This window comes from Diadema antillarum, unplaced genomic scaffold, assembly GCF_040938485.1.
Source record: "Diadema antillarum isolate AM-2024a unplaced genomic scaffold, OU_Dant_1.0 seq00001426_RagTag, whole genome shotgun sequence".
NCBI lineage: Eukaryota > Metazoa > Echinodermata > Echinoidea > Diadematoida > Diadematidae > Diadema > Diadema antillarum.
Window position 1 is genome coordinate 855,443 of NW_027272178.1, and position 22,211 is coordinate 877,653.

The following is a 22,211-nucleotide window of genomic DNA, read 5'->3' on the forward strand; positions in this document are numbered from 1 at the left end:
TACAGTATCTATTCATTCCGTCATCGTTAGAATACACAGGGTAGTCTGGTTCAGAGCAGAGGGGCCTGATGACATCAAAATACATTACAATATATAACTTTTAGCGGTACTGTAAAACAACAAAAGAGGTGAAAACATGAAAACATTGAAACGTGTACAGTACTGAAAAAAAACCAAATGAAACAATTGAACTTTGTACCGTTCTGAGGATTAAACCAATGTGCTAAAAGACAATGAGGATGAATCAGGGCAATAATTATATGAATATGACATATATTATATATATATGTGTGTGTGTATATATATATTATATATATATATTAATATGTATACATATATTATACATATATATTCATATATATACATACATACATATATGTATATAGGCTATATGTGTGTGTGTGTGCGTGTGTGTGTGTATGTGTGTGTAAATATATTATTTTATTTATCTGCACGAAGAGAAAGGGAGACAATTTTATTTGTACATTTTGAAATACACTGTATGCTCTTCTCTTGGTGAAACGGCGTTTACAGACGTAACAGACTCGGACCGTAGAAGAAAACAAGTGTTTTAGAAGACGACACTCTCACAACACCCTCTACATTGTGCAAGTGGCATGACGGTATAACTGTGTCTGATGGGATGGGAAGACATGGATTTTTCACTTTTGAAATGAAGTTTGGGAAATAAAAAGGGAAATTTTACCTGACATCCCTTTCTTTGACCATGTCCATGGCAGCGCCGTGACATATCACTCTCCGGTCTGGGGGTCTGGTTACCATCGACTTGGTCCAGAAACTCGGCGGCATTGGATCCAAGCCCAGAGAAGTGAAAAACCTTCCGGAGCACAACAAATTTGAAAGATGAGTCACTTGCATTTTGCATTATAAGGGAACATAGATATCGGTAAAAACAGCAGCAGAGAGTGCAGATCGATAGCTGCTATATTCAACATAGCTAGAAGGAAGAGCCTTCCTTTTACAAAATTACGTACAAAAGGATTTATGATTCACATATGCTGCTTGAGGTTCTATTTCTTTATGCACGTAAAAACAGATGATATGAGAGTGTTGAGATTTCAGGCAAGACTTCTTTCCTTCTTTCATCCACCTTCAAGCAAAGAGTTGACGAAAAGAAAATGGGACATTCTACACATGTAGTGATATGATGTTGACTCATAATGTAACATATATGCAATGAACGAATGCATGCCTGTTAAGTTAGATTTACCGTAACATTGAAACCCCAAAATATATGATAGATTCTTCGTTCAAATTCATGAAGTTCTTCCGTCGAGATGTTTTCATTGCAACTGATTGACAAATTGCCCTACATCGAGGTAAATAAGCACTAAATTGATCAGTGTTAACACTGGGATCATTTCAGTGCTTATTTATGTATATTAATTTGTCGATCGGTTGCAAAGTTTGTTTGCTTTCACAGATAATTGCAATCGCCGTGTGTGGGTATTGTAGATGGTTCTTTAGACCATAAAGTGTATGTAGTAATTTTATTGCCTATTTTCCATTAGTTGGTACCTGGGAAGGTCGATATTGTTGTTAGTTTGTTTGTCGTCTGCTCTTTATAGAGCGTATGTTAACAATTACCTGTTAGCAGCTTTAAACATATCATGCACCGTCCATTGCAGCTCTTTCATTTTTACAGTGACGTCAGCAGTCCCATGACCTGGGTATGGCTCAACCAGGTCGTAAATATTGTTCCATTCTTGAGCCCACATGTTACCTGCAAAAGGCATTGGCCACATTTATTAATAATTATGATGAAAACACTCGCTTCCCTATCATGTCGCGCATTGTCGTTGCACAAATGAGTTATTTTAGTCTTTTACCAAACTGCATAAATGGCTGTCTGTCCCAAGTGTTATTGATCAGAGACACAACAGTTAACTAACAGCAAATCGAGCGAAATTTCCTCTTTCCACTACATGCGCTTCACATTCTCTACAGCTAGAAATTAGGGAAAATCAGTTTTTGTGACACAGTTCAGATCCCTTTTGCTTTAATTCAATGTTTTATTCGACTCATTCATTTGATTTATTTATTCATTTAATTAACAATCTATTTATCAATTCATGTGTTTGTTTGTTTGTTTGTTTTCTTTCTTTACCCAGAGTAGCCCCATAAGTGGTTTCTACGCTGCTTTCTTGGGACCCTGCAACATGGAAACGATTAATTAATAATGCACGAAATATCAAACCTATAGGATGTTAAATCGTGCATACAGCAATATACCAATCATGCTGAAATTGCGTGTAAGTAATGCAAAGTGCTGGTAAGTCGTTGAAAATGAAGGAATAAATGTATTATGGAAAGCTTGCAGAGTTATACCCTTACATGTGAAAAGGATATCACGTTTACCAGCATCGACTATTTATGAGAGAGATAAGTATCCTCTCTAAGTTTGAGGAGAGGTGGCGTTTCAGAGTTCAGCGGGGAGCTAATTCCAAGGACGTGTAGAACTTTTTTTCCTGCTCGAGTTTTATAGTTTTATGGGATTAGAGGGTCATTATTACTGGCGCTTCGTGTACGTTCCACTATATATCAGAAGGTGTATATTGGGGTACAAAACTGGAAATACTGAATTTTTTTCTTTAGTGGTTTAAGCGAACTAGAGTAAGGTCTGGGAGAGGTATATTCATTATTTCAGATATTTGGGGCGGACGGCGAGATGGTTTTGATATTTTAAGAAGAGGGAGGGAGGGAGGAGCCTTATTACCAAGGGGTATAATGAGTTTTTGCAAAATACGCGGGCATTCTGACATGCATGAGGTGTCTTTAAAGTAATTTCACATAAAAACTGATTTACATTTACAAGTGTTCAAACTCATCCTCTCTTCAAGAGTCGCCTAACTTATGGCCTTCAATGAAGCACCGGGCTGATTGGCACCGAGTTGTCCACTTTTGATATTAAATAACCGAAGTGAAGGTCTTAAAAGAACACGTCACTTTTTCTAACTGCGCGTGGCTATTGACCATAAACTACGTTTATCATATGTACGTACTTACACGTATATTGATATGTACTGTGATTTAGCTATTCACTTCAGGTGTCCTTTTATACATTTTATTTATGAACTGATTTCTTTCCCAACATTATGCGAGAAAAGGAATGTTTGTTCAATACATAGTTTGAGACTCCAAGATAAATTTAGGCATTTTACCAAGGAGGTGAGCTGGTATTGGGCCTTGTAGATCGACGACAGTTGCTCCGTAGACATCGAAGAGTTTTCGTCTGACATAGGCATGGAGCTGACGGTAGATCGGTTCGACAGACTTCCAGAGGAAGTCGACTTCCTGCTCGAAGACCGGATCCTCGTAACGATCTATCCAAACAGCAGCCGCATCAGGAAATCCTGTTTGAATATATCCAGGTGTGGGTAAATAAAGCATTGAGAGGGTTTCCTGCCACGCTTTAGCTCTTCTGCAAAAATAACAATTCTAGGAGCTACGCTATTAATCGAACAGGAACTAGAAAAAACAAACGCAAAAAAATACAATGTCGCATAAAAGCAAAAATGACATTACCAAGGAAGAATGGCGGTATTACTCGTTAAAACGTCTTTCGAAGAAGCTTTACCGAAATCATCGTAAGGAGTAAGAATGATTTTTCTTTTTAAAGACGGCGACCCTGGTGACTTGTAATGCATATCTTTTTTTTTAACAAGAATCATCTATATTCATCACCATTTAGCTATCATAGCAGATAAAAGTGCTTGGCACAGGATATCGTTGAGATGTATTCAAGTACATACAGACAAAATAATACGCAGCACTTGAGTTTTAGAAATAGAATTGCAGGTACATGTACCACACGACTGCAGATCATCTGCGTCTGCTTTACGATAGAGTAATAAGAGTTGTGCGGTTATATACATTGACATTTTCTCCTGCTACAATTGCTTTCAGAAATATCTGCACTCTAAGCCAAACATAAATTCTTAATTACCCACAAACATAACCCTAACCCTAAACTAATAACCTTATCACTAGCCTATAACCCTAACCCTTACCCTAACCTTTTATAACCCTAACCCTAACGCTAACGCTAGATAACATGCTAACCCAAACCCTAACCCAAACCCACTGGAGAAAATAAGACCGGAGTAATTGTCGCAGAAGCAAATATCGTGTCACCGAGTTGTGCATGTCTTCAACTAAGAAATTATTGCCATCCTTTGAAAAGTACTGTAATCTCAGCAGAAAGTTTGCTCTCATTGAACTACAGAGACTTTGTATTGAGCAAAAACAATAATCAAAGCAAAACCTCAAATGTGGACGAGCAGCCTTTAGATTTTTTTCCCCTTCCTAGCATTTGATTTCGGTCCAAGCTAGCTAGCCGGGTGATATCCACCTTTCTTCTAGAAAGTAAGTAATCCACGTTTTTGCATTTAAGAGGCTTCTACTTTCTTAACTGTATATACGTTCTTATACATCTTGAAAGCAGTACATGAACACTTGACAATTTTAAACTTTATTCCTTATTATTGTATACCTCTTTTCTTTGCTGCTATGTTCGACAGGTCCACGTACTTCGTATAGAGCGCCCTCATTGGACGGCCGACGGCATCATGCCATCCCTTCCAAGCCCAGAGTAACTCTTTGTCGTTCCGCGAAGTAGCCATTATATTTTGGAGACCGGGTTCTAAGAACAGGCAGCTGGGCCTAAACCTCCTTCCCTTCCTAGCGTGGTGGTGACGGCATACTTTGCCCCGAGAGTAAATCGACTGCATTAAGCCCCGAACAGTCGAATATTCCCTTTTCGAAGAAATTTAACATTAAGCACGAGACAATTAAACTGACATTTTGGCTTAAAGTGTAATTTTCAAGTTGACTTTGATACGAATATAGTAAAATCACATGTATTGAATGATGGCGGTCTTATTAGAATCGGATATAAGTGAGAAATCTGTAAACTTTCTCAGGTTTTTCGCCAATTTCGCAATTCTTCCATTGGTTTCTTCATCAACAAAAATCAACTTTTCATCGGAGTAGTTGCAGTAATTGTTTTTCCCTAAAAGTCATCGTTGTAAGATTTTGATAGGATCATAATAAACTAGGGGAAAATACATCGAATCCTTTTTTTTTTACAGATTTCTTGTCAAAAAAAATCAGGGCATATTTGTACTCAGAACAATGACAAACTTAAGGGGTAATAACATCATCACATTTGCCGAATTAATTATGTGGTTGCAGCTAATCTGACGGTTACAGTTCGTTCTTCTGAAGATTCGTTAATCCGAAAATGGAAAAAGGTTTGTTATTCCGAAGGTTCGTCTACCGTCCGAAGGTTCACTGATCCAAAAATGAAATAGAGTTCCCGATTCCGAAGGTTCATCAATCCAAAAGTGAATAAAGCTTAGTTATTCGGAAGGTTCGATGATCTGAAAACGAATTAAGGTTCTTGACTAGAAAAGTTGTTAGTACGCACTTTTTTTCATTATCAGACAGACGAATTTAATTGTTTTCGTTTTCGGATTAACGAACCTCCGGAATAAAAAAAAAAATATTTTGATTTAAAATTAACAAACCTTTGAGATATAAAAATTTCGGAATAAAGCCACAAATCAACAAACCCTATTTCATTTACATGACTCCTCTGGCATTAATATCTTTAAAGGAATTTAGACTCTTTTTTAATCGTGAACTCAAGACAAAAATGCAGCTTTTTATTTTATAATTCTTCCAACAGATTTAACTTTCTTCTCCTTTATTTTTTTTTTCAAATTCAACACAATCTTATTTCTTCATTATTGTTGATCGATTCAGTCCCTCAGTGACATCAGTTTTTCAAATGACGTGCCACGGATGGTTAGTCTTCTCTTCAAAATTATTTTGTTCATATGTTATCCTGATGTAGGCCTTCCTCATTCTAGTAATGTCTCCTTTCACCCGCTTGAGACATAAATAGAAATTGATAGACAAGATATATCGGCCCACAAAAAGGACCATGTCTTCGACTTTAAACTTCTGGCAGTCTTTTAATGGATTAGCAAACTTGACCGGTGAGGATATTCGTATGTTTGCTGTTTGCTTACCTGAGCTGTGCGCTAGTGCCGAATTCTACTCTCCCCACTTTGTACAGTTTGTACAAACGTCTGGTTGTAAAGTCTACTCCAATATTTTCGACGGCGATCTGATCTGCCTGTGTTGAGAGCTGTGAGCTCAGAATAGCCGTCACGTCATTCACATGCGCTTTTACCTGTAATAATTACCAAACACCGACAGGTGGTATTTAAAGGTGATGACTATAACTTAGTTTCATTGACCCCCCCCCCCCCCCAATTAATCTCAACTCCACTCCAACCGGCCCCTTCCCTTTAAACTTACGATGGTGTTCCACCCCATGCGAGGAAAAAAAAATGAATTGAACTGAACTTAATTGAAACACTCATTTTGCATCTAGACCTAGTAAATATGTCTGCCCATATGACAAGATGGTTACGCAGCTGCCGGATAAACAGCTGATAATGGATATAGGTTTTCCCGGTCAATTTCATACTTTTGTCATTCAAGTTCCTATTCCGAGCATTCGATTTCACGCATCCCGGCACTGAATCAGCGATCAAATTCAAAATCCGGTCATTCGAATTCACTTTCCGAGCATTCAAATTCACTGTCGGAGCATTCAAATTCACTATCGGAACATTCAAATTCACTATCGGAGCATTCAAATTTAAGAGAGGAGCACGCATTTCATCAAAGAGCATTCAAATTCATGTCAAGCTGGCGACGGAATCTCGTCGGTCATTCAAATTCGTGAATAGGCAACCATGTTCCAAATAACTGCATTCAATTTAAAAGAAGTCCTGAATTTAGTTACTTTGGGGCCGTGTATGCATGTGTTTCTCACTTGGCTTTGAATATATTGGGATTTACGTTGATTATTTATTTTGCAGTAGAGGTCCACCTGTTAATTGACAATTTTGAACTCGCGCTTAGCAAATAGGAATATACAGGCACATTTCCCTGGGATTGGACATAAAATGGAGTTCCCACGCGTAAAAGAGTCACAACTCATGCACGTAAAAGATCCCACTTCATTTATTCATCGCAAAGAGCAAAAAATCTAAACTGGACCCCATATGGAAGACCAGCTTTTGCAGCTGAATATGGGTTATCCAGCCATCTTCTTTGATAGAAAATTAAAAAAAAAAGGCACTGTATAAAGGCCTACAGACGAGCATAATACGGAGGGTTGAGTGACACTTTCGAGGAAAAAAAAACAATTTTGACTATATTGAAACTGATACATGAGCATTTTATACGTGTTGTCTGTTGTGTATTTCTGTCTTAAGCATTGATGAATTGTCATTATATGGTTGGTGTTGGGGCGTTGTCAGCATGCAGTATCATCAAGAAATATGATTACTAGTCGTTGTGTTGTTTGGATGCACTGCTGATTGGACATTGCAATTTGAAATTTATTGAGAAGAAAAACAAAGAATACATGAACAGAGAACAATGTAGAACATGTAAAGAATCCTAATTACACTACATGCAAGCATTCATTGGTTGTGTTGGCTCTTTTTCCTTTCTTAAAAGTCTCCTCCATTTTCCTTGTTAACTTGATTGCACGAAGTAGGAACTTGATCGTCTAAAAATGAATTTGAACGCTCCAAACAAGCTCATTGGGACTATCACGTGACTATCGTATGAATTTGAATGCACGAGTAGGAAAGTCGGTGCTCGCATTTTGAAATTGAATGCCCAATCGTGAATTTGATTTCACGAAAACGAAGTAGAACGCTCATAAATGAAATTGATCGCTCGGATTCTGAATTTGAATGCCCCAATATTTTCGCGCGCGTGCGCTGCGTGAATTTGAATGCACATTAATGAATTTGAGTGACAAAAGTATGAAATTGACCGGGAAAAACCTACTCTGCGTATTTGTATGATTATGTTCAAATTCATAAGTGCGATTTTTATCTTGGTTATGAGGAAAAGTTTTATGACAATATGTATCAATATAACCGCCTGTATTCAGATTAGAGTTTTATGAGACGAAGTTATCATGAAGAGTTTAGTATAAAATCTACTTTACAAGGAGCATAACAGAGCGGATACAAAGTTACCAATGTAACATGGGTGATATCTTGCAATGGACTTTCGAAGACACTATGTGAACAATATGACAAAGTCGTTTAAGCGCTCGGTCAGTTCGAAAGGGTGATCAAAGTGTGTCTGGCTAAACAGAAATATGACGTTAATTTATCTGCACTTATTATAATTGCCATCTCCATAACGGCACTAAGTAAAAAAAAATATATAGGTTGTGAATGATGGGCAATTTTTCATCCTAATGTCAAAGAAAAAATGATACGCCGTTTATACGTGGAGGGAGGGTCACAGAGAAAGAGAGGGAGAGGGAGAGAGAGAGAGAGAGAGAGGTGGGGGAGGAAGGAAGGGACTGAAATAGAACAAATAAATATAGTTTTGAACAAATCATTTTGCAGTTGAGTTGTTAGGGACGTATTGAGTATGCTAACAACAGGTTATTCAGTGCTAGAATAGTAGCTAAGATGAAATATGATAAAAGGCTGAAATATATATATACACTATATATATATATATATATATATATATTCACAACAGTAATTCAATATGAAATTCAAAATTCTTGGACTCCGAGCACAAACCAATTGCTGTTATTCATTGATATATATATATATATATATATATATATATATATATACATATATATATATATATATATATATATATACATGTATGATAAATTCTCAAGAGTAGAATGACAGAAGAGAGTGCTTGTATCTTCAGTTTTATGATACTAACCTAAATGAATTTAAAAAAAACCCGGATATCAACTGACCTCCGCGTTATAGTGTGTCATATTAGTCTGGTAGTTCCACATGGCTAGTCCAAGTCTGTTCTTGACCTCGACTTCACCAACATTGATGATATCCATCCACTTACGAGCGACATCGGGGTTCTCTACCCTGCCTGCATCGTGAAAGGACCCTCGTTACTATCATCGTCGGCGTAAAATGTATTAGCCATGACAAACATCCAGTGGCAAACATACAACGTTTTGGAAAGAAAGATAATGATTATCGTGGTAAAAACAAAATAAATTGCTTATTTTGTTGTTGTTGTTGTTGCAAAGATTAAACTAGAACTATCACTCATTGTGATTAATATACCCCCACCCACAACTGAGGAAATTAGCTCAACCAGGATTTTTTTAACTCTTTAATGAAAAAGAAAATTACCAAGGCAATGCACTGTCCAACAGTAAATAAATGTATTGCTCACTGTTAGTCAAATGTCCCACATCTCAAGTCAAGTGCTCAAAAACTGAGTGAGCCAGATAAATAAACTGACAATTTCTATGGTTTTTATTAAAAATTGTATAACCATGGCGCAACACAATGTTGGATATTAAGAAAAAAATGAAGTTTTGCACAACTATATATCATAGCCATCACATGTGCCAAATTTCAAGCCAAATGCTAACAGGATGAGGGGCTATAGTTTAATTCACAATATCAGTGTATCATTTTCATTCAAAATATACTGTTACCATGGCAACACATTTTCAACACTGACAAAAGAGTTTTTGCACATCTAGGTAATGTAGAGGTAACATGTGCCAAATATGAAGCCAAAATGCTCTAAACATAGATAGTTAGGATCTAATCGAAATGTTTGTATGATTTTCATTCAAAATGCACTGTTACCATGGCAACACATTGTTCAACAATGATGAAATACAAAGTTTGCATATATCTCTGCACTACAATGGTTGCATGTGCCAAATTTCAAGCCAAATGCTCAAAGACTGAAGGAGTTACCTGAATCAACAATATTTCATATTGATTTTCATTCAAACTATGCTATTACCATGGCGACACAATGATCAACAATGACGAAAGGTTAAGTTTGCACATCTACATACCATAGTGGTCAGGTGTGCCAAATTTCAAGCTAAATGCTCAAAGACTGAGGGAGTTGGCGGAATCCACATGCTTTTTGGTGAAAAAATGTTGTTACCATGGCAACGCATTGGTTAACAATAATGACAGATTAAGTTTGAACATCTATATGCTATAATGGTCACCTGTGCCAAATTTCAAGCCAAATGCTCAAAGACTGAGGGAGTTAACTGAATCCAAAATATTTTTGCATAATTTTCATTCAAAATATACTGTTACCATGGCAACACATTGATCAACAATGACCAAAGACTATGTATGCTCATCTACGTACTATAGTGGTGACATGTGCCAAATTTCAAGCTTAATGCTCAAAGACTGAGGTAGTTACCTGAATTCACAATATTTTTGTATGCATTTTAGTGAAAAGCTGCTGTTACCATGGCAACCCATTGTTCACCACTGACGAAAGATTAAGTTTGCACATCTATATGCTATAGTGGTTGCATGTGCCAAATTTCAAGCCAAATGCTCAAAGAGTGAGGGATTTAACTGAATCCACGATATTTTTGTATGATTTTCATTCAAAATATGCCGTTACCATGGCAACGCATTGATCACCACTGATGAAAGATTACCTTTGCACATCTACGTACCACAGTGGCAAAGTGTGCCAAATTTCTAGCTAAACGCTTGAAGACTAAAGAAAGTTAGCTGAATCCACAATATTTTTGTATGTTTTTTGGTTAAAAACAAGCTGTTACCATGGCAACGCATTGTTCATCACTGACAAAAGATTAAGTTTGCACATCTATATACTATAGTGGTGATGTGTGCCAAATTTCAAGTCAAATGCTCTAAGACTGAGGGAGTTAACTGAATCCACAATATTTTTGTATGACTTTCATTCAAACTATGCTGTTACCATGGCAACACATACATAAAAAGTGACGAAAGAGTAAGTATGCACATCTACATACAATAATGGTCACATTTGCCAATTCTTAAGCCAAATGCTTGAAAACTGAAGGAGTTAGGCTAATCCACACATTTTTGTATGATTGGTAAAAAAAATTCTGTTGCCATGGCAACAGATTCATCACCACACACATCAAATGTGTTTCGCAAAATATACATTACATTGATCGCATATCCCAAATTTAAACTGAATTGCTACAAAACTAAGAAATTAGAGCAATCCACAACATTTTGTAAGATTTATATGAAAATCTTCCTTTGCCATGGCAACGTATTATGAAATACTCACGAAAAAGGTCTCTTGCACATCTGCCTGTGATAGCGGTCACACATGCCAAATTTGAAGTTGATTGCTCAAAAAATGAGAAGGTTGTTCGATCCACAAGTTTTTATGAAAATATGCCGTTGCCGTGGCAACGCATTATGCGATACTAATGAAAAAGGTGTCTTGCACATCTACCTTTGATAGCAGTCACACATGCCAAATTTGGGGTCAATTGCTCAAAAAATGAGAGAGGAGTTCGATCCACAACATTTTGCTAGATTTTTTTAAAATTTGCCGTTGCCATGGCAACTCATTATGCAATACTAACAAAAAAGGTGTCTTGCACATCTCCCTTTGATAGCAGTCACACATGCTAAATTTGGGGATAATAGCTCAAAAAATGAGAGAGTAGTTCGATCCACAAGTTTTTATGAAAATATGCCGTTTCCATGGCAACGCATTATGCGATACTAACGAAAAGGGTGTCTTGCACATCTCCCTTTGATAGCGGTCACACATGCCAAATTTGGGGTCAATTGCTCAAAAAATGAGAGAGGAGTTCGACCCACAAGATTTTGCAACGGACCGACCGCCCGACCGCCCGACCGCCCGACCGCCCGACCGCCCGACCGCCCGACCGACCGACCGACCGACCGACCGACCGGCCACCCGACCTCAGGATGATTCCTATATACCCCCCCCCCCCCCCTACACACTATGTGTGGGTGGGGGTATAAATATATTTCACTTTACACGTCTTTTGAATGTTTTATTGATGAAACAGGTCTGGTTCATGATCAACGGAAGTCACATGTTCTGACATTTTGGAAATACTTTAGAATAAAGCACCATAAATTCAAATTAAAGTGTAAGGGCTTCAGAGGTCTCATGAAATATGAAATATATGAAAAAGAAATACCAGCAAGACTGACAGGTATATAAGAATAAATTTGCTGCTTGGATGGACGGTGGATGGGATATTAATTTAAAAAGTATATCATGATCTATCTTTATTCTTTCTTCTCTTTAGATCAGATTCAGATTTTTGTTTCATGGTTTGTGCGGTATCGGAAGGCCCGGTCAGAAGTCAAATGCGTTTGTTATGATTAGAATAAATGCACACAATATGATCAATGGCATTTCTCAGGTGATATAAATCATAAGACATAAAAGCAACAATTAACAAGTATTATACTGACAGACAGACGTACAGGCAAATATTAAGTGTTTCAAAGTTTCAAATTATCTTCTAATAGATTTTTCACATAGGGCCTAATCAATATTGACCATTCTGCAACAGAACTCACCCTCAATGAGGAAATGGGTACAGAGATCCAACTTGGGGTCTGTACAAACCATCTTCTCCAGGAGGCCCGAGGTCGTGTTGATGAGATCGTAGATGGCGTCTAGATTGATGACGTCACTCATCTCAACGCCTCTGATCGCCACGAGACAAGCCAGAAACAGTAACAAGTATGCTGGTCCTGTAAGTTTTGCCATCTGAAGTAACAAGGATGTTTAGAGAACAAAATAAGGCAATATGTAGACTGTGCTCGTGCGATCACAAGAAAGGTTTGATTTGTGGACTCTTAGCGAGGAAGATGTCAGGCGTGGCGGAATGCTGTGAAGCTGCATTCATGAAATTACGCTATAAGCTAAAAGCTGTTGATTATATACGTACATTGCAATTTGTCATCCTATATACGAATTTGTTATTTCGGTCAAGAGGTGCTGTACTTGATGGGGTTTCAGCGACAGGAAATAGATAACAAACAAACAAGGATTTGTTAATCCGAAAAAGAAATAAGGTTCTTTTTTTTCTAAATATTCGATAATCCAAAAGCAAAATAATTCGTAATTCCGAAGGTTCCTTAGTACGCACCTTCTTTTTATTTTCGGATTAACGAACATTTTCTTCTTTTTTTTTTCATTTTCGGAATTATGAATCTTTGGAATAAGGAATCTTCGGAATCACGGCACAAAATGATCAGATCTAAGAACCCTTTTTCATTTTCGGACAACGAACATCTACAGGTACCTGGAATTTTCGCATAGTGTTTCGGAATAACGAACTTTCGGAAAAAACGAATCTTATTTCATTTTCTGATCGACGAAATCCGGAATAACGAGTATCACCCGTTGTCGATACCTTACAATTCCTGAATCCTCGACTTGCACAAAATTATCCACGTCTAAACGAAATATCGTACCGTGATCACATCAGCTGCGATCGGAAATAATTCACTCCCCCCGATCACATTTCCAGTGATATCCAATGTGACATCTGGGGGGCATTTCATGAAGCGTTTTGTCAGATATTTCATCTGACAAAATGTTAAAAGCTACTGAAATCCTGGCATCTAATTGGTTGAGAGTAAATTTGTCTGACAAGTTGTCGGACAAAAATGCTTCATGAAATGCCCCCCTGATCGCCATGTAGAAGAGAAAAAATGATACATCATGTGACACTGGTGCATCATAATCTTACCGTGCAAAGCAAAATGACCTCAAACGACTTTCTGGGGTTAGATTGGTGATATCTCGTGTGATTTCACTGTTCACATACTAAATGGACCATTAAGTTCTCATTACGAATCAAGTTGGAAAACCAAGGCAAGGGAAGACACAAAGCTGAGCTTTAAAGCACATTTTCCGTTTTTGTCACTCTCCCTTCTCTCCACCCAACGCCTTAGTACACACAAATGTGAAGAAAGGGGTTTCTTGCAATTTCTCAGGAAATTAGTCACTAAGATTTGAAAGCTAATATAGATATGTTTGCTGAGTTTATTGTCATTTATTTTTCAGGGTGGTGGTCGTTATTCGAAAATGAAATAAGATTCTATATTCAGAAGATTCGTTGCTCCGAACGTTCGTTATTCCGAAGGTTTGTACAGTAATTCCAAAAAAAAAAAATGAAAAAGTGGTTCGTTATTCCGTAGGTTCGTTAATCTGACAATACATAAAGGCGAAACTGAAAAAAAGTTCATACCTTATTTCATCTTCGGATTTACGAAACTTCGAAATAACGAACCTTCGCGCATTAATGAACCTTTGGAATAACAAACTGTAAAGTTATAATAGAGATATAATGTACCAACCCTTACTCCTAAAGTTGTGACTTCATTTAATTTCATTTCTATCACCTATTGTCCATAGCATGGATATTTATTTTGTCCATATGCTTTTTACAAAATATATACAACATGATTATATAAACAATACTCTTTAAACATCCGGGTCAGAACTGACCCGGAACTGGGTCCGTTGGGGTCACACACCGTTCCGGGTCAAAAATGACTTGGAATTTGGTCATGAAGACCCCGAATGGGGTCACCCTGAACCAATTCATGACTCTGAATGGGTCATATCTGACCCCCATTCCTTGTCATTTCTGACCCGGAACGGTGTGTGAACCCAACGGACCCAGTTCCGGGTCAGTTCTGACTCGGATGTTTTAAGAGTGAACATTTACATGGCATGTAAGACATAGGAGAAGCATCATTTTGACAACATTGATCAGCACTATATATATAGTGTCTGTGTAGATTAAATTGGATACTTGGAAGACCACAACTTTATTGTCTTATATAATTTGAATAGGACCTGTGTAGCTTCTACTGATATCGCTAAATCGTGAGAACATTGTGAAATTTTAAAACCCTTGGTTTTCTTATTTTAGCTCCGATTTCGATAGAACCTATACCATTCCTTTTGTTTTACTTTATTCTCATCCGTGAAAGCGGACTTGACTATGCATGGTGTAAGATTGATTCAATGGAACTTTGTCTTTTTTGCCGCCACTATTGTCTTACATCATGGACACACAGAGTGATTCTCTATACCCGATCAAAGAAATATCAGTGAAACAGAAATGTGCAAAATCAGTCTAATGGCTTGAGTCAAAATGATGTTTTACAATACATTTTGCGATTACTTTTGACAGGTAAATGTTGGTTCGCTCAGTCACAAGTTGCGTAGTTTGTAATAATAGACAGAATTACCCGGTATGAAATGTAATATAACAAGAATTCAAAGACTTACCTTTCTTAATGATTTGCAGCGCGCTTGTTGAGATCCGTCAATATGTTGATGAACACGAAAAAGGGGTGACCTGACTTTCTGACACACAAAGAATATTCATATTAAACTGTTCTGAAGTTCATTGGGTATTTAGAGGACAGTGTTCAAAGCCGAATCGCAGCAAGGAGACCCACCTTAAACGCGAAACATACCGGCACATCTGCCCAGGGGCACCGTATGGCCAGCACATAGTATCACTCCATCACTCTCAAGTTCCGGAGGAAAAATAGGAACGGTATCTGACATGTCAAGACAATCCATAATTCGCAGAACCACCAGATGTCCACGGCATGCTGAGAACGACGAGAAGAAAACAACTCGGACCCTAATGATTTCGTAGTTTCCGATTATGAGGATAAAAATTATATCAAAGATTCAGGATTCTACATGCTGTCGATTCACAAATCCATCTCTCCTTTTTTTTTTTTCGTCTTTTTATCTCCCTTCCTCATGGTTCATGCTGTCCTGTTCATCCATACTTTCAATCAAATGTTCCTTGCAGTGACTAGAAATAACTTTCAGAAGGAAATTGACGAGCTGACCTGGAGCACACACAAGATGGAGGGCTCCACGGAAGTCCCCCCCCCCCCCGCCTCTTCCCCCTCACCCTCCCTTCAGGGCGAGATAGACATCCCTGCATGCAGTTGCGAAATCAAGGTGCTCAGAATGACCCATCAATAGACATTATAGAGGCGACAGAACGCAATGGAAGACCCGACAAGAATACATCCGAGAAGGAAAAAAGGAACGGAGGAAAGACTGACATAGATGAAAGCAAATAATTGAGCATGAACATGTCAATCATGTTCTTTAGAATTAGGAATTCTGGTATAAGAACGAAAGTTGACAATACACAGTATATTACGTAAAAACAGAATTGACGAAATATCAGTGATAACAGAATATGCTGATTACAGTCATACAGTTATAGGCCTACATTCGTTGATATCGATTGACTGATTCGGGCAAAAAGATGCAATATGAATTGTACAGAATATAATCAACAGAACGACTGTAAAAGTGAGCAATGACTCAGTGATAAGCTAATACCATCAAAACCCATAATAAACAATAATATGGGACAAATAGATTGTGTTGATTTTGTTACACGAAAAGAAGTAATATTTCGATTTTTTTCATTCATTTCAATAAAGGCACTTCTGATACTGGTCTGTCAGATATTATGAACATCACCTTCTCGCTCCCTGCTTGACATTTGCGATTTTTTTTAAGAGCTTAAAGTGTACTTCTTATTTCATTCACCTTCTCTCAAACTAACATCGTGCTTTCTCCACGCTGCATTTTCACAGGGACGTGCAAGCAAACAAAAACATAATAAGGTTTAAAAAGATGGATAGCTAGATACACCGTGACATTTTACATCAGGACGGTAATGGCGCCCTCTCCTTCTAGCCCAAAGTGGTGTCTTCCGTCGACTTACATCCCGCCATTATCTCTGCGTAGATCTTACACCACATCTCATGGAGCCCAAGAGACACTTGACATTTTGACTCGACTTACGAAGGATGAGCCATTGACAGACGAAGGCTCTGGAAGGTTTCTGCATACTATTTTATCAGTCCCTCCCAGAACAACTGATTGATGACATACCAGCAGCATTTGGTTATTGAACGTTCCGAGAAAAAAAAAAGAAGAAACAAACAGGATCACCCGTGTGAGAAAAGGTCAAATTGGCCACCTTGTGTTATCTTATGTGCGGATATCAGTTCAAAGTTTTCTACCATTATTACGGGGGCTGCAGAACGCACACACACTTTTGACTAAAGAGAGAGAGAAAAAAAAAGAAGAAAACAATGACTTTCCAGGATTCTGATCTGGAGGTATACCTCCTTGGATTAACCCAATTAAAGCTCGGTACACTCTCCACAGAATCACAATTTTGTCATCATGTCAGAGTAGCCAGCCTGACTGTTTTGTTTTTTAAAGGTACCCACGCACACTTCTACCAGGTGGAGACAGACAAACAAACAAGTAAACAAGCAAACAAAAACACTACTTATACCTATTATGCTTACAAACTTAAAAAATGGTAACCATCAGAAAACACCCGAAACACAAAATGCAGCCGAAAAATAAACCTTATACCAGGCCCACCACATTAAAACAAGAACAAAAACAGAACAAAAAACGAAACGAAACACAAAATCAACCAATATGAATTTGTGTGCATTTTGTAAGGCGGGGTCGCGTATAGTGAGGTTGGGTGTGATATTTGAAAAAGAATGTGTTTATATACTACTGTCGGGTGTTGGTTGTGATAACAGGACAGATTCATAGAGGGAACAGATTGCTTGAGCAATTTTGAATTATTGTCCGGTCAGGCAAGGGTTAAGGTCCAGCCCGCCATGTCAGTCAGCCCATGACCATGCAAGCTCACAGCACTATCACATAACAACGTAGGCACGGTAGATGTAGAGGTCATTTGGTCTTCCAAGTAGATGAGTTGAGCACCACTCCTCCTCCTCCTCCTCCTCCATCTCTTCGTCCCGTCCTCCTCCTGTTCCTCCTCCTCCCTCTCTCCCACGCTAGCTCTAACGTGCGGCGTGGATAACACATATACATACATATATAATTATATACATACATAAATATATATATATATATATTATATTATATATATATATATATTATATATATATTATATATATATATATATATATATATATATATATAAAGAGAGAGAGAGAGAGAGAGAGAGAGAGAGAGAGAGGGAGAGAGAGAGAAGTATGTAAACAAGTTCACGCGGTTGACTGCAGGTTCATCCGTATTTATTGCAACTCTTGAGTTTCATGCAACCTCCATGAGGTGAAATCATCATGAATTGCTTGATGATTGCACCTCATGGAGGTTGCATGAAACTCAGTTGTCTGAAGCTCTTCCTTTGAGGATATCGAGCACTCTACATAGTAGGATAGAATCACCAAGTGTGTGTATATATATATATATATATATATATATATATATATATATATATATATATATATATATAAACATGTCATACAAAGGGGAAAATAGCCTGAATGATAGTTCTACATGGGACAACTATTGTAAATCTATATAGCAGATGATAAGCTACATACATGTCACCATGTTCGCCACACGTTATACTATCAGGTCCCTTACTCAGTACTTGCTCATTTCGTTTGTATAAAGTTTGGGTATTATATCTTTCTTCTAAAGAGTGTTGTTTGCCTAACTTTTATATCTATTCTGTCTATTACATTCTATTGTATCTACTCCTGGCTGCTATATCAAAAGAAGCAACGTTCGTTAATTTTTCTTCAAGATGGAGATAACTTTTCCTGGGTGCAAGATACGTAACTCTAAGTCATTTTAGACTTATTTTCATATTAGTTCCAGTTTTAGTTCTGTTCACTGTATGCTATTTATGTTGTGTTTTGTCAGGGTTTTTTATTATTCTTGTACCTGTTTCTCTGTTTTTTATTCAGTTTTGTAAATTCTTATGCACGGCCTTGCTGAAAAGCAGCTTCAAAGCTGATAGCAGGCTTTTTACCGTGTTGAAATAAATAAATCAAATCAAATCAAACAATAATTAAAACGATAACAAAATACTAGTACGTCGATTTTTATTTTGAAAGATAGCTTTGATCCTGGACTATGTGTGTCGTGTTATAGAAACCTTATATAATTTCACATGTCAAGAACTGAAGACAATGCTTGCTGCTTGGAATTCCGAGTAATCGAAAAATCGTTTGCAGAATGTCTGTGTATCTTACTAAATTTCCTTTTTCGGAAATAACTTCATCATACGGATAATATAGATATCTTTCCTTGTTCGTTACTTTGTTAAATAAAAACAGAATGTAACTGATTGATACATTGCCCTTCATTTACATAAATAATTACCGATTCGGTGTTTTAGTAGTAGCCATTAAAGAAAACAAAATATGGACGTACAGTGTACTTACAATGCTCGGGTTGGATTTCCGATGTGTTGTTGTCACTTTATATTATGGTTTCTCTGCCCGTATATTGATCTTGTTAACCATGGTTTTGAGGGGAATGTATATTACACGCTGCGTTTCTCTTTTCAGCTTCCCCTCCATATTCAACATTATTTAGCAAATCTATCTAGGCTTCACAATTTGTGTTCAAAATATTATTATACTTCAGTAGAATATGTATATTGCTCTGATTTCGCATAGTACAGTATATTTTGTACCATTATTCTTTGATGAAAATGAAAATAACTAAATGAAGTCATTATTCGAACCAACGAGTAACGAGTATGTATATATTGGAATCCAACCCGAGTATGTATGCCTGTATTTTTTTAAATCATAACTTCTACTACAATACTGAATAACCAGTGATTATTGACGTCGATGAAGGACTATTTGTCGATCAGTTGCAATTAAAAACGACTCGACGCAAGAACTCATTACACTCATATCATTTTGATACAAACAGAATGATCATGATGGTCTCTTTCAAGACGTATGGAATTGGCTGTAACACAGTGGAAGAAAAGTCCTACCCTGGTTTGTGTACGAAAAAAAGGGGGCGGATAATCTACATATCGTACGCCAAGGCTTTGTATAACGGCAATAACTGCATGGCCCCCTCTGGACGCCAGTCGAGCTGATAAACTGAAGCTCGGTGTGTAGGTGTAACTTTGTTTTCATCCAATCTTCTTGACAAATGGTATTTATGCGGACGGTCATTGATCATATTCTGATATTTTCATGTTCATGGTATCCTAGTCATGTTGATGGTATTTGACGGATAAGGCGATATCGGTGAAACTACATAATCATGGAATCCTTGAGCCATATCACTATATGTGGAACGTGCAACATTGTGATCTTATTGAACGATTTGATTAAACTGAGAGCTGTTTTTTTTTTTTAATGCCTATGTCTATTTCAGCCATAACTGGGGGGCTTCAGTGTGCCTAACAAAAGTAAGTTAATGCACTGACTTGGCAATGCACCTGCCTCCTTGCATAACCCATTGAATCATCCTTTACTCTGAGAGATGTTTAATGATCCATTCAACGAGGCGCAGCCGTGTTGAATGGATCAATAATTTAATCTTTCATCGAATGGAATATTCTGCCCATTGTACGAATGAAACATTTATCATTTGTTTTATACAACACCTAAAAATAGATCCTTGTCATTTGACGTTTTATGAATGTAAAAACAAGAGAGAATCTGAGATCGAGAGAGTGCCGAGCACGCTAGCGCGCTGTCCGTCAATATGCTTGATCGCATGCACACTGCAAACGCAAGCGTTTTACGTACGCCGTGTGCCCGGGCTCTCGGCGTGCGTGCAAATTGAGCAAATCGCATACTAGTACAGAGCAGTAAAATGGGAAAAATGATCAATGTCAAACAACCAATCAAATGACACGGATCAAGTTAGGTGTTAGATAAAGGGAGCTAATTCTTCGGTTCGCACAGCATGAAATAAACAGGATGTATTCAGTGAACCAACCCTGGCCTCATTCCTTGGACATTACAGAAGGTCAATTTCAGATCATGTTTTTGTTTTTCACCCTTTCGAAAATGGTTGCGACTTATTGGCGACAGAAATTGGGTTACGGAGAAACTGAATGATTCAATGAATGAGCAAACCTCGGCCTCCCTCCAATTCATATGTGTACTATACACATATTCTCTCATACAAGTCATAATCAGATTTTGAAAACTCAAACAGGTTACAAGTTGCTTTACACTCATACAGTAATTCATGCTTGTAGTGTTCATTTTATTAATCCACATTAAAATAAGGAGAAAAGAGGTTTGGAGGGCTTTTTTTTGTCTTTTTTTTTTTTTGCTCGTTTTCATTTTCCATACAAAAACATACAGAAATTATCATATTATGATCATCACCACCATCATCATCACCATCATTATCACCAGTATATATCAAAATACTGTCCCACTGTATTTGAGAGAGATTTTGGTAGTTGAGTGTGAGGTATGTTATATATAGTGCCAGGCAATATAACCACATGCAACATGGGAGAACCCATGTAGAGAAAGGAAACACGGAGTAATGGATGTGAAATGCCCAAGTAGAGGACTCTTTCTATGTGAATAACGAACAGCATGAATTTTATACCTCATGTTGAGCGTAACAGATTTTTTTTTTTTCAGCCCCAGAAATGACACGTTCTATTTCTTAAGCAGCCAAGTAATCACTTCATCACCTTCCCCTACTTGTGAAAAACTGACAAACATATATAAAAAAAAATACACTAAAACTGAGAAAAGGGGTGTAGTCAAAAGTAAGGCTTCATTCTACATTTACATGTGCCCTTCCTACAGCTTGAATAATGTTTTTATCAGTTTGATTCCAGCACTGCATCCAAAGTACCTCAAGCATGAGAAATATAGCCATCTTTTACAATCTACGTTTCACTCTCGATTCAACAACATTTGTTGCACACCTTCTGCTAAGAACACCTGTGAAAAACCGACTTGATATAAAGCCGGAAACACATAGCACACAGCCAGAATCACATGGCATATGGCCAGAATGACTTATCATTCTGCCAGAATCTGGGGCCAGATGAAGTGTAAAAATATCTCTCAAAATTCATTAAATTTAGACAGTGAGATACAGCTGGCATGTCAAACAGTAATGGGACTTGGAATTTCACAGTTTCATGATTTCAAGGTGGTTACAACAGGGTTCCATAGTGCAGTCCCAATGTGACATTCATTTTCTCCAACAAAAACTGAGAACAGATTTTAGGACAAGAGAGAATGAAACCATTTTAATGCTACATCTAAATTCCATGCATGCCACTGCTACAAAGTTGTTCCAGACAACTGGAAAGCGAGCTTGAGGCTTGCCTGACATAGCAGCACTTACGGGATTTTGTACAATGTTTCAAATCAACAGAAACCTTAATGAGCTTTAAGTGGGTGGGGGGGGGGAAGAATTCACAGATTTGAATACATTAGAATGAGGGCTTA

General features: G+C 37.5%; 1 protein-coding gene across 1 annotated transcript in view; it reads right to left on the reverse strand.

The window, feature by feature from the left end:
* LOC139709340 (angiotensin-converting enzyme-like protein Ace3) overlaps positions 1-17,738 on the reverse strand; it is a 77,542-nt gene extending 59,804 nt beyond the window's left edge. The window contains exons 1-7 of the mRNA XM_071621294.1: positions 17,655-17,738; positions 12,517-12,660; positions 6,057-6,220; positions 4,514-4,701; positions 3,183-3,374; positions 1,609-1,744; positions 707-838 (exon numbers count right to left, since the gene is read on the reverse strand). Coding sequence (XP_071477395.1) covers positions 707-838; positions 1,609-1,744; positions 3,183-3,374; positions 4,514-4,701; positions 6,057-6,220; positions 12,517-12,660; positions 17,655-17,738 — 1,040 coding nt within the window. The remainder of the gene's footprint in view (positions 1-706; positions 839-1,608; positions 1,745-3,182; positions 3,375-4,513; positions 4,702-6,056; positions 6,221-12,516; positions 12,661-17,654) is intronic.
* Positions 17,739-22,211: the final 4,473 nt, after the last annotated feature.